The sequence below is a fragment of the Lithobates pipiens genome, unplaced genomic scaffold (assembly GCF_037356315.1).
Source record: "Lithobates pipiens isolate NorthernLeopardFrog02 unplaced genomic scaffold, aLitPip1_a1.2 Scaffold_16, whole genome shotgun sequence".
Taxonomy (NCBI): Eukaryota; Metazoa; Chordata; class Amphibia; order Anura; family Ranidae; genus Lithobates; species Lithobates pipiens.
This window is the reverse complement of record NW_027507748.1, coordinates 13,708,944-13,722,810: the sequence shown is the minus strand read 5'-3', so window position 1 is coordinate 13,722,810 and position 13,867 is coordinate 13,708,944. Positions and strand designations below refer to the sequence as shown.

Sequence of the window (13,867 nt, the reverse complement as noted above, 5' to 3'; positions counted from 1 at the left end):
TATTATTAGTAGTAGTATTGCTATTATTATTATTATTAGTAGTAGTAGTAGTATTGCTATTATTATTAGTAGTAGTAGTAATATTGTTGTAATTTATCATTATTATTAGTTAGTAGTATTGTTGCTGTTATTATTACAGTATTAGTAATATTGTTAGTAGTACTATTATTATTAGTAGAAGTGTTATTATTATTAGTAGTATTGTTGCTATTATTAATATAATTAGTACTAGTAGTATTATTAGTAGTAGTGTTGTTGTTATTGGTAGTAGATAAAGTATTGTGGTTAGTAGTAGTATTGCTATTATTATTATTAGTAGTAGTAGTAGTAGTGCTATTATTATTATAAGTAGTAGTATTGTTGTAATTTATCATTATTATTAGTTAGTAGTATTGTTGTAATTTATCATTATTATTAGTAGAAGTTTTGCTGTTATTATTAGCAGTGTTATTATTAGTAGTAGTAATATTGTTGCTATTAGTATTGTTATTTTTAGTAGTAGAAGTGTTGTTGTTATTTTTTTTTTTTTTAGTTGTAGCATTGTTGTTACTATTATTATCAGTAGTAGAAGTGTTGTTGTTATTATTATTAGTAGTAGTAGTAGTAGTGTTGCTATTATGATTAGAAGCATTAATGCTATTATTATTAATAATTTTAGTAATAGTAATGTTGTTCTTATTATTAGTAGTACTAGTATGATTGTTGTTGTTATTATTATTGTTAGCAGTAGTATTGCCGTTATGATTTTTTTATTTTATTAATATTAGTAGTAATATTGTCATTGTTGTTATTCATTTTATTATTATTGGTAGTACTGTAGTAGTAAAAGGTGGTAGTAGCAGTAGTATTGCTGTGATGATTTTTATTAGCAGTAGTCCCATTTTTGTTATAACTATTGTTGGTGTTCCCGTTCTTCACAGTTTTGTGCTAAAATCCAGTTTTGGAGTTCTACAGGTGGGGGGGGGGGGGGGTAGGTGATACATAAGCCTTGCAGCCACCCCCCTACTGGGCACAAGGAGTATCAAAGAGTCTATTCAAAATATATACAAAAATATGAGAGAAAATATACAGTATATATATATAGTTGTAGATATTATACGCTGATGGCAGCTCACAATCACAGGATGCCGGGATCTCCTCTCCATAATGGTGGATGATCATTACTGACTGTTAGAGATGATGGAAGTCATTGGAGTGAAGTGGAAACATTGGGAATTAATGGAGAGTAATGACAGAGAGAGAGCGGGGGAGGGGGTTATCAGTATACTGTGTGTGTCATAACCCCCCTTCTCCTCCGTGTAATGGGTGAGCAGCTGTAACTACTAACCGGGGATAGGAGTCCAAAGATAACAACTGCCTTTGGCACCAGATGTACCACCCTACACTGGGAGTACTACCCTCTAAATTTCAGCAGCAGGAATACAGCTCTGTACAGTCTTATATCAGAAGTACTACCACCCTCTGTAGCCCTATACCCACCCTCTGTACATCCACACCCGGCCCCTAATCTAGATACAGTTTGTGTCTCTGCTCCTCCCACAATGGGGAGATTCCCTGCAGTAGTTTGTGTCTCTGCCCCTCCCACAATGATGAGATTTCCTGCAGTAGTTTGTGTCTCTGCCCCTCCCACAATGATGAGATTTCCCCCAGTAGTTTGTGTCTCTGCCCCTCCCACAATGGTGAGATTTCCCCCAGTAGTTTGTGTCTCTGCCCCTCCCACAATGGTGAGATTTCCTGCAGTAGTTTGTGTCTCTGCTCCTCCCACAATGGTGAGATTCCCTGCAGTAGTTTGTGTCTCTGCCCCTCCCACAATGATGAGATTTCCTGCAGTAGTTTGTGTCTCTGCCCCTCCCACAATGATGAGATTTCCCCCAGTAGTTTGTGTCTCTGCCCCTCCCACAATGATGAGATTTCCCCCAGTAGTTTGTGTCTCTGCCCCTCCCACAATGATGAGATTTCCTGCAGTAGTTTGTGTCTCTGCCCCTCCCACAATGGTGAGATTTCCTGCAGTAGTTTGTGTCTCTGCCCCTCCCACAATGATGAGATTTCCCCCAGTAGTTTGTGTCTCTGCCCCTCCCACAATGGTGAGATTTCCTGCAGTAGTTTGTGTCTCTGCCCCTCCCACAATGATGAGATTTCCCCCAGTAGTTTGTGTCTCTGCCCCTCCCACAATGGTGAGATTTCCTGCAGTAGTTTGTGTCTCTGCCCCTCCCACAATGATGAGATTTCCCCCAGTAGTTTGTGTCTCTGCCCCTCCCACAATGATGAGATTTCCCCCAGTAGTTTGTGTCTCTGCCCCTCCCACAATGGTGAGATTTCCTGCAGTAGTTTGTGTCTCTGCCCCTCCCACAATGGGGAGATTTCCTGCAGTAGTTTGTGTCTCTGCCCCTCCCACAATGGTGAGATTTCCCCCAGTAATTTGTGTCTCTGCCCCTCCCACAATGATAAGATTCCCCCCCAGTAGTTTGTGCCTCTGCCCCTCCCACAATGGTGAGATTTCCTGCAGTAGTTTGTGTCTCTGCCCCTCCTACAATGAGGAGATTTGCCCCAGTAGTTTGTGTCTCTGCCCCTCCCACAATGATGAGATTTCCTGCAGTAGTTTGTGTCTCTGCCCCTCCCACAATGATGAGATTTCCCCCAGTAGTTTGTGTCTCTGCCCCTCCCACAATGATGAGATTTCCTGCAGTAGTTTGTGTCTCTGCCCCTCCCACAATGGTGAGATTTCCTGCAGTAGTTTGTGTCTCTGCCCCTCCCACAATGATGAGATTTCCCCCAGTAGTTTGTGTCTCTGCCCCTCCCACAATGGTGAGATTTCCTGCAGTAGTTTGTGTCTCTGCCCCTCCCACAATGGTGAGATTTCCCCCAGTAATTTGTGTCTCTGCCCCTCCCACAATGATAAGATTCCCCCCCAGTAGTTTGTGCCTCTGCCCCTCCCACAATGGTGAGATTTCCTGCAGTAGTTTGTGTCTCTGCCCCTCCTACAATGAGGAGATTTGCCCCAGTAGTTTGTGTCTCTGCCCCTCCCACAATGATGAGATTTCCTGCAGTAGTTTGTGTCTCTGCCCCTCCCACAATGATGAGATTTCCCCCAGTAGTTTGTGTCTCTGCCCCTCCCACAATGATGAGATTTCCCCCAGTAGTTTGTGTCTCTGCCCCTCCCACAATGGTGAGATTTCCTGCAGTAGTTTGTGTCTCTGCCCCTCCCACAATGATGAGATTTCCTGCAGTAGTTTGTGTCTCTGCCCCTCCCACAATGATGAGATTTCCCCCAGTAGTTTGTGTCTCTGCCCCTCCCACAATGGTGAGATTTCCTGCAGTAGTTTGTGTCTCTGCCCCTCCCACAATGATGAGATTTCCCCCAGTAGTTTGTGTCTCTGCCCCTCCCACAATGATAAGATTTCCTGCAGTAGTTTGTGTCTCTGCCCCTCCCACAATGGTGAGATTTCCCCCAGTAGTTTGTGTCTCTGCCCCTCCCACAATGATAAGATTCCCCCCCAGTAGTTTGTGCCTCTGCCCCTCCCACAATGGTGAGATTTCCTGCAGTAGTTTGTGTCTCTGCCCCTCCCACAATGGTGAGATTTCCTGCAGTAGTTTGTGTCTCTGCCCCTCCCACAATGGTGAGATTTCCTGCAGTAGTTTGTGTCTCTGCCCCTCCCACAATGAGGAGATTTGCCCCAGTAGTTTGTGTCTCTGCCCCTCCCACAATGGGGAGATTTCCCCCAGTAGTTTGTGTCTCTGCCCCTCCCACAATGGGGAAATAATAAATACAATTTATAATCCCAGTTCTGGGCGGAGTTTATTTGAATTCCATACAAGAACAAACTCTGGGCCTCTTCTGTAAAACTTCCTGAGCTCCATAGCAACCAATCAAATCCCACATAATTATTTTTGTGAGTCCAGTTTGGAAGTCTTCTAGCCTCTGATTGGCTGTTACGGTCGGAGTTGTATTTGGTTGGAATCTCTGGATTGTGTTCTCTCTTCCTCGGGTGATCGGAGGCGGAGCGCGGCGGTGTTACGTCACTGCGGATCCTCCTCTTCTCTCGCCGCCTCTGTAGTCAGCTGTGATTGGTTCTCCTCCGCGCTCAGTAAGGTCTCGGTATTTCCATGAATGATCCGATGGGCGGCCGCAATATGTCTCCGCTGGGAGCTCCTCACTGCATGACAACGGAGAGGAAAGTCAATAAGAGATCACAGCACTCCTCCCCCCACAATGCTTTTCTCTCCAGAAGGACGGCACCACCTTTGTTCAGGTATCATCCAGGGTCACCATCTACTTCCTGGACTGAGATGTCGGCTCAGAGGTGACACAGTCATATAAATCTCGGTGGCTGTGTTCACAAATGTCTGACACAGATCAGCCCCTGCTGCAACTTATCAACTTGCCACAAAGCTAAAATCAGGGCCGGAACAAGGTGTGGGCAGGAGGGGCAGCTGCTCTGGACACTGTGGCAGCATGTGGGGCACTATGAGGAGAATCGGGGGGGGGGGGTGTATTTGTGTTGAAAGGGGGAATTTTGGGGGCAGGAGGGGCGGCTGCTCTGGACACTGTGGCAGCATGTGGGGCACTATGAGGAGAATCGGGGGGGGGGTGTATTTGTGTTGAAAGGGGGAATTTTGGGGGCAGGAGGAGCGGCTGCTCTGGACACTGTGGCAGCATGTGGGGCGCTATGAGGAGATGGGGGGAGGGGGTGTATTTGTGTTGAAAGGGGGAATCTGGAGGGGGCGGCAGGGGGTAAGAATTGTTCTAGGAGGGGACATTTTAGTAAAAGTGCTTGGAATGGTGATTTAGGGGGGATATGTGTTGAATGGGGGATGGGAGAAGAGGATTTGTACTAGAAGGGGGGGATTTGGAAGGTTTGTGCTAGAAGAGGTGAAATGTGTGTGTGTGTGCCCCTTGTGCGAGTAAGGTTGGTTTTTGTTGGGGGGGTGGGTTGGGGTATTAGTGCTTGGAGGGGGGGATTGGGAGGGAGGATTTAGAGTGTGGGGGGGGGGTGTATGTGAGGGGGAAGAAGGTTTGTGCTAGGAGGTGTGATTTTTTTTGGGGGGGGGGGGGCGGCATTAGGGATGAGGGTGTGGGATTTGTGCTGGTGGGGGGGGGGGGTTGCAGTGTTGTCCTGGGAGGGGGGGGGGGCGATTTATGCTTTAGGGGGTAAGCATGCAGATTTGTGTTTTATTTTTTAGCTGACACAGAATGTCATACATTGGAGGGGGGTTGGAGTATTAGTGCCTGGAGGGGGAATCGCGGGAGGATTTGTGCTGGGAGGGGGGATTTGTGCTAGAATATGTGATATGGTGTAAAGTTGATTGAGGGACTTTTTTGGGGGGGTTAGAGTATTACTGCCTGGAGTGGGAATTGGGGGAGGGAATTTGGAGTGGAGGGGGAGAGAATGTGTTCTCAGAGGGTAAATTTGAGGGGTAAAAGATTTGTGCTAGAAGGGGTGATTTTTTTTTTGGGGGGGGGGGGGGGGTTGTGTTTGTGCTGGGGGATGGGTGCAGAGATTTGTGCTGGGAGGGGAGATTTCAGGGTGGGGGTGGGGCAGTCAATTTGTCCTGAGTGAGGGGGGATTGATACTAAGGGGGTAAATCATGAAGATTTGATGACCTTGTTACAATGAACAGTCTGATCGCTCTGCACCGGGCGCACTTACCTCTCCCCCGGACGGCGCTCTTCTGGATTTCCGGGATGAGGAAGCTGTAGACCAACTCCGCCACGATCTCCTCCGACTGCAACCGGCTCCGGCTGTGGAAAGGATGGACAAATGTTACTCCAATAATTACTGCAGACACTATAGTGACCTGCAGAGGGCAGGTATGAGCCACCCATAGAGCTAGATGATGCTGGACGTCCTCCAGCCAGGAACTGGGGCGGGGCTCTATCGGACTTGCTGTTGCTTCTAATGCACATGGTGAGAAGCTCACAGTGTGCGGTGAAATCAGAGGAAGCCGTTTCAGTCCAGGAGAGGAGACTGAGGGGGAATGGTTGAGGTAAGTTGTGTCCCCCCCCCCCCCCCGGGGGATGGGTGGTGCTCTCACCTGCTCTCCATTTGGTAAGCGATCTCGTTGATCTCCTGGGCTCGGCGTTGGATCTCCTCCCGGGCCTGCTCCTCCGCCGTGTCCCGGGTGGCGCTGAGGATGACGTCCTCCAGGTACGAGTCCACCGTACTCTGGTGAATGTTCACTACCTGCCGGCACACAACCACAGCAATGCATTATGGGAATCACAGACCGCTCAACTCAACAACCAGATCCGTTATTAAACAGCGATGACGTCCCACATAGATCAGGTGATCCTGACTACTCTCTCACCTGCCTCGACCCCTGCCTGACCCTGACTACTCTCTCACCTGCCTCGAGCCCTGCCTGACCCTGACTACTCTCTTGCCCTGCCTCGACCCTTGCCTGACCCTGACTACTCTCTTGCCCTGCCTGACCCCGACTACTTTCTCACCTGCCTCGACCCCTGCCTGACCCTGACTACTCTCTTGCCCTGCCTCGACCCTTGCCTGACCCTGACTACTCTCTCACCTGCCTCGACCCCTGCCTGACCCTGACTACTCTCTTGCCCTGCCTGACCCCGACTACTTTCTCACCTGCCTCGCCCCCTGCCTGACCCTGACTACTCTCTCACCTGCCTCGACCCCTGACTACTCTCTTGCCCTGCCTTGACCCCTGCCTGACCAGACTACTTTCTCACCTGCCTTGACCCCTGCTTGTCCCTGACTACTCTCTCGTCTGCCTTGACCCCTGCCTGACCTGACTACTTTCTGACTTGCCTGGACCCCTGCCTGACCCAGACTACTCTCTGACCTGCCTCGAATCGTGCCTGACCCTAACTACTCTTTCCCCTGTCTCGACCCCTGACTACTCTCTCGCCCTGCCTTGACCCCTGCCTGACCCGACTACTTTCTCACCTGCCTTGACCCCTGCTTGTCCCTGACTACTCTCTCACCTGCCTTGATCCCTGCCTGACCCTGACTACTTTCTCACCCTGCCTGACCCTGACTACTCTTTCACCAGCCTCAACCCCTGCCTGACCGTGACTACTTTCTCGCCTTGCCTTGACCCCTGCCTGATTCAACAACTTTCTCACCTGCCTCGAACCCTGCCTGACCACTTTCTCACCTGTCTTGACCCCTGCCCGACCCTGACTGCTCTCTCGCCCCGCCTCGACCCCTGCCTGACCATGACTACTCTCGCCCTGCCTCGACCCCTACCTGACCCGACTACTTTCTCACCTGCCTTGACCCCTGTCTAACCCTGACCACTCTCTAACCTGCCTTGACCCCTGCCTGACCCGACTACTTTCTCACTTGCCTTGAACCCTGCTTGTCCCCGAGTACTCTCTCACCTGCCTCAACCCCCGCCTGACCCCGACTGCTCTCTTGCCCTGTCTTGACTCCTGCCTGACCCTGACTACTCTCTCGCCCTGCCTGACCCTGACTACTCTCTCGCCCTGCCTGACCCTGACGACTCTCTCGCCCTGCCTGACCCTGACGACTCTCTCGCCCTGCCTGACCCTGACGACTCTCTCGCCCTGCCTGACCCTGACGACTCTCTCGCCCTGCCTGACCCTGACTACTCTCTCGCCCTGCCTGACCCTGACTACTCTCTCGCCCTGCCTCAACCTGACTGTTCTCTCACTTGCAGACCACCAAGACAACAGCCTTGACTTGACTAATCTCCTGCTGCTGGTCGAGACCTCTTTCTGACCTGACCACTCTTGTCTGCAGCCCTGTGACCAGTCCTTGCACCTTATCCTTTCTGTTCCAGCCACCTCCTCAGTTGGAGCGATCCTAAGGGCCATGACCTGGTGCCAGTCTGCAGCAAACAAAAAAAGGGCCACTAGGGTTTCTGGACCATCTCCACCATGAGGAGCTTTGGTGAAGACCAACAGCCACTTGGTCTTCTCCCCTTGGGTGAGCCCATGTCTTCTGCCATGGGGCACCATGTTATAGCTGCAAAAGAGGGCCGACTTCCTGTGCGTGATGAATGGTGGTTAACTGATAAGTTGCGTCTGTGAGGACTGAGGTTGGACTGGAGTTTTCTGGCTGAGCATTGGTTGAGTATACAGGTGCTAGACGCAGGAGCGTACAGTCCACGGTCCCAGGTGGGGGGGGGGGGGGGGGGAGAGTGAAAATCTCCAGGACTGGGACACTGGAGGCTCCTTAAACACTGCAAGGAGTATAATGTGCTAGAAGGCAATGCTATGGAAATGCTTCACTCTTATACCCCTCAGGTGGTAGGTGCACCCCTAAAAGTCTGTGTCAGGACCTGGATCACCTGCTGGTGGCACCGTGCTTCCTATAGTGGAAGGTTGTAGTTCCGGTGTCTCCCAGCAATCAGTTTCCACCTGATGCTGGCTGCTGGGAGGGTATTTAGGCCCTCCTTTACTGGTGCCTCTTGCCAGTGCCGGGGCAAGGTCATCTAGCACCCAAGGTGAAGTAGCCAAGTGCAATCAACCCCCCCCCCCCTCATGTAGTAGCCAAGTGCAACCAGCCCCCCCAATGTAGTAGCCAAATGCAATCAACCCCCCCCCCCCCCCCCAATGTAGTAGCCAAGTGCAATCAACCCCCCAATGTATGAGCTTTATGTGTCAGTAAAAATCATCTCCCTCCTCCCTAAACAAATGTGAGCACTTACCCCCTTTGCAAGCCAAACTTCTCCCCCTAAAATAATTCTCCCTCTTTCAGTACAATTCACCCCTCCCAGCTCAAATCCTCTCCCTCCCCAACTCCCCCCTCCTAGCACTGAAATTTCTCCTCTGAGCATAACCCCCCCCCCCCCCACACTACTACCTCCAAAATCGATCTTCCTAACAGAAATCCACTCTCCTAGTACAAATACCCCCCACCCCCCCATTCTAGCACAATGCACAAGAAACAGAAACTTGGGGTCAGGAATAAGGGAGAGCAGGTACAAGGCAGCAGAGCAGGATACAGGGCAGGAGCAAAATCGTGATCAAAGGCAATCAAAATCTAGCAGCAGCAAAACACTGGAGCAAGAGGCAGGGCTGGGACCAGGGGCGGTTGCCCTGGGTGCCGTGGAGGGGGGCAACCGCCCCCCCTGCCCACCCCTTTGTCCCAGCCCTGCCTCTTGCTCCAGTGTTTTGCTGCTGCTAGATTTTGATTGCCGTCGATCACGATTTTGCTCCTGCCCTGTATCCTGCTCTGCTGCCTTGTACCTGCTCTCCCTTGTTCCTGACCTCAGCTTTGGTTCCCCTTGGTTTTCCCCTGCTTTTTTGTGTTCCCCATTTTTTTTTTAATATTTTGTATAAAGGAAGTTGTTAGGCCCCTTTCACACTTGTGCAACTTGGGGCTGCAAAGTGGCATGAGAAGTCGTACCCCCCCCCATGATTTCCAATGAGCACCAGTCACAACTGTTGCGACTTAAAGTCGCACCGACTTCAAAGTAGTCCCTGTGCTACTTTGATGCGAGTTGAGGTCCGTAGAGTTTACACAGGCATTCCCTGAAATCGCGGCAAAGTCGTGCCAAAATCTAAGCCGCAAAATTGCAGTAAATTTTTTTTTTTAAAGTCGCAGCAGTGTGAAAGGGGCCTTAGGCTTTCTGTTTGTGTTGATTAGTTGGGTATTCTGTTGTTTGGGTTTTCGGATCTCTGGTGTTTGGATGGATTTTGTTTCACTGTAAATAAATCTCACTTAACCACTTCCCGACCAGCGCACGACGATGTACGTCGACAGAATGGCACGGGCAGGCATATTGGCGTACAGGTAGGTCCAATATTCCATGCCGCTCTGCCATCGGGAGCGCGCCGCCGCCGGCGCGCTCCCGCGCTGGTCGGGACCCCCGTGAGTCCGGTCGCGGGACCCGCGGACTCGATCGCTGCGGGCATCCCCGCCATCGTCTCACGGAGCGGCCGAATGGAGGAAATGCCGTTGTAAACAACATTTCTCCATTCTGCCTAGCAACTAGTGACGCTGATCTCTGCTCCATGTGATTGGAGCAGAGATCAGTGTACACTAAATGAAAGCCCAACCCCCCCACAGTTAGTAACACACCCCTAGGAACACTTAACCCCTACACTGCCACCCACTGGTTAACCCTTTCACTGCCAGTGTCATTTACACAGGAATCACTGCATTTATATAGCACTGATTACTGTATAAATGACAATGGTCCCAAAAATGTGTCAAAAATGTCCGATGTGTCCCCCACAATGTCGCAGTCACAATAAAAATCGCTGATCGCCGCCATTACTAGTAAAAAATAAAAAAAAAAAAAAAAAAATTATTAATAAAAATGCCATTAAAACTATTCCCTATTTTGTAAACGCTATAACTTTTGCGCAAACCAATCAATAATTGCTTATTGCGATTTTTTTTACCAAAAATATGTAGAAGAATACGTATCGGCCTAAACTGAGGGAAAAAAATGTTTTTTTATATATTTTTGGGGGATATTTATTAGGACAAAAAGTAAAAAATAATGCGTTTTTTTCAAAATTGTCGCTCTATTTTTGTTTATAGCGCAAAAAATAAAAACCGCAGGGGTGATCAAATACCACCAAAAGAAAGCTCTATTTGTGGGGAAAAAAAGGACGTCAATTTTGTTTGGGAGCCACGTCGCACGACCGCGCAATTGTCAGTTAAAGCGACGCAGTGCCGAATCGCAAAAAGTGGTCTGGTCTTTGACCAGCAAAATGGTTCCGGTCTGCAAGTGGTTAAAGCACACCGTCTGATCTCCGTTACCTGAGCGTAGCCATGCAGATCTGGCCATCTCTGCTGCCGGTTCCTGACACTGTTCTCAGGCACAGTGTACAGAGCCGCTCACGTGGGCTCTGTACCATGTGATCACTGCGGTGACCAATCACAGTGGTCACATGACATAAACAGTGCGGTGCTTACATTTGTGAGCTCAATGGAGGAAGGAGAGAGAGCAGAAATTAATACAATTATTTATACATTAGTTCCGGCTGCGGTGGCTGAGGGAAGTGACAGCTGAACCCGGAAGGGATGTGATGTAGGATGCTTCCGGGTTCTCATTGGGCGGGGAAGATCAGCGAATGGACTGTTGCTGGTCTCCCTCCCAGTGGCTTCCCACAATGCCGGTTCTAAGTCTGCAGATGGGAGTGTGAAGCCCCAGGAAACATGTCTGGGGGTGCATGCAGGGGAAGGGGGGGGATTTACTGGGGGGGGGGCATGTGGAAGCAACTTTAATCACAATCCCTTAAAATATTTAAACTGAACACATTTGCCTTCAGTTCCCGCAGCTGAGTCTAGTAAAGCCCGGTTCCGGACGCGGCTCCGGACGCGGCTCCGGACGCGGCTCCGGACACGTTATTTTCTTCTAGAAGGATCAGAACCTCCAATCTTCTGTTTTTATTACTTTGTATCCAATCTCTGATAAAACTTGACCCCGCCCCCCCCCCCCCCCGCGTGTACCTGTCGGAAGATCTCGTCCTCCTCCCGCCTCCGCCGCTCCTCCACCTGTCTCCTCCCACTTTCTTCCGCCTCTCGGATGCGTCGGTGGCGTTCAGCGAGCATGGCGAAGGCGTGGATCCTGCGTTCTTCTTGCAGGCGGACGAGCTCTTTGGAGAGGAAGTCGAACATCTCCGAGAGGACCTCCCCCTCCATCCGGGACATGTGCTCTTCCTGCACCGCCGCCTGTGGAGAGGACACACCAATCAATACCCAACGATCGCTCAGGGCGACGGGTTTAAAGGGGACCTTCCTCCTTGTCTGTCAAAACAAAGCCTCACGACCTCATTTACTGAGGATAGACATGTGCAGAATGAAAAAAATGTGTTTCCGTTCGATTCGCTATTTACATAAATTTGTTTAATTTATTTTCAGAATTAGTTTAGTTTATTCTAATTCAAAACTATTCAAATTTTCTGCATTCGGTCAAACCCAATTCATCCAAACTCGGCAAATTTGAATCCAATCGAATTCAAATTTATTCCATTCAAAATTAGAATTTTGGAAGATGGTTATATTTTCTTTCTATTCCATTCTATTCGATTGTTTTTTTTTTCAATTCTATCCTTTTATTTTCTCTTCTATTCTTTCATATTATATTATATTCTTTTTTATTCCATGCAAATTCAAATGTATTCTATTTCAAATTAGAATTTCAGAAAATGGTTATATTGTTATATTCTGTTGTATTCTTTTCTAGTTTTCTATTTTCTATTCTATTTCAAATTTATTCTATTCAAAATTTTAGTTGTGGAAGATGGTTATATTCTTTATATTCTATTGTTTTTTTCTAGTCTATTCTTTAATATTCTAATATAGTCTTTTCTATTCTATTTGAATGTATTCTATTCAAATTTTAGGAGATGGTTATATTCTTTTTATTCTATTTTTTTCTTCTATTTTATTCATATTTAAATTTATTCTATTGAAATTTTAGGAGATGGTTATATTCTTTTTATTCTATTTTTTTCTTCTATTTTATTCGTATTTGAATTTATTCTATTCAAATTTTAGGAAATGGTTATATTCTATTATTTTCTATTCTATTTTATTCTATTCAAATTTATTCTATTCAAAATTTGAATTTGGGAAGAAGGTTATATTCTATTTTATGCTTGTTCTTCTATTATATTCTTTCTATTCTATTGTTTTTTTTTCCTATTTTATTCGTATTTGAATTTATTCTATTCAAATTTTAGGAAATGGTTATATTGTATTATTTTCTATTCTATTTTATTCTATTCAAATTTGAATTTATTCTATTCAAAATTTGAATTTGGGAAGAAGGTTATATTCTTTCTATTCTATGCTTGTTCTTCTATTATATTCTTTCTATTCTATTGTTTTTTTTCTATTTTATTCGTATTTGAATTTATTCTATTCAAATTTTAGGAAATGGTTATATTGTATTATTTTCTATTCTATTTTATTCTATTCAAATTTATTCTATTCAAAATTTGAATTTGGGAAGAAGGTTATATTCTATTTTATGCTTGTTCTTCTATTATATTCTTTCTATTCTATTGTTTTTTTTTTCTATTTTATTCGTATTTGAATTTATTCTATTCAAATTTTAGGAAATGGTTATATTGTATTATTTTCTATTCTATTTTATTCTATTCAAATTTGAATTTATTCTATTCAAAATTTGAATTTGGGAAGAAGGTTATATTCTTTCTATTCTATGCTTGTTCTTCTATTATATTCTTTCTATTCTATTGTTTTTTTTCTATTTTATTCGTATTTGAATTTATTCTATTCAAATTTTAGGAAATGGTTATATTCTATTATTTTCTATTCTATTTTATTCTATTCAAATTTAAATTTATTCTATTCAAAATTTGAATTTGGGAAGAAGGTTATATTCTATTTTATGCTTGTTCTTCTATTATATTCTTTCTATTTTATTGTTTTTTTTTTCTATTTTATTCGTATTTGAATTTATTCTATTCAAATTTTGGGAAATGGTTATATTCTATTATTTTCTATTCTATTTTATTCTATTCAAATTTAAATGTATTCTATTCAAAATTTGAATTTAGGAAGAAGGTTATATTCTTTCTATTCTATGCTTGTTCTTCTATTATATTCTTTTCTATTCTATTTTTTTATTCTATTCAAATTTATTCTATTTGAAATTTGAATTTCAGAAGATGGTTATAGTCTATCTTATTCTATTCCTTTCTTATTCTATTATTTTCTATTCTATTTCATTCTCTTCAGAAATTATTTGATTTTGAAAACTATTCGAATTCCGTCTGAAATTTTGTTTCGTTATTTCGGATTTGTTTAAATTAGTTACCACTGTAATGAGAAATTTGTCTGAATTTCACTTTGTAATGAAACGAATTGCACAGGTCTAATTCTTTCTATTATTTTCTATTCTATTTTATTTTTTTCTATTCAAGTTTGAATTTATTCTATTCGAAATT

At 45.6% G+C, this 13,867-nt stretch overlaps 1 protein-coding gene across 1 annotated transcript in view; it reads right to left on the bottom strand.

Moving 5' to 3' along the window:
* Positions 1-3,770: 3,770 nt before the first annotated feature.
* The window catches only part of CFAP91 (cilia and flagella associated protein 91), a 51,534-nt gene continuing 41,437 nt past the window's right edge, over positions 3,771-13,867 (bottom strand). Inside the window, exons 14-17 of the mRNA XM_077479593.1 lie at positions 11,400-11,621; positions 6,034-6,182; positions 5,649-5,740; positions 3,771-4,154 (exon numbers count right to left, since the gene is read on the bottom strand). Of these exons, the coding sequence (XP_077335719.1) occupies positions 4,018-4,154; positions 5,649-5,740; positions 6,034-6,182; positions 11,400-11,621 (600 nt within the window). The 3' untranslated portion in view covers positions 3,771-4,017. The remainder of the gene's footprint in view (positions 4,155-5,648; positions 5,741-6,033; positions 6,183-11,399; positions 11,622-13,867) is intronic.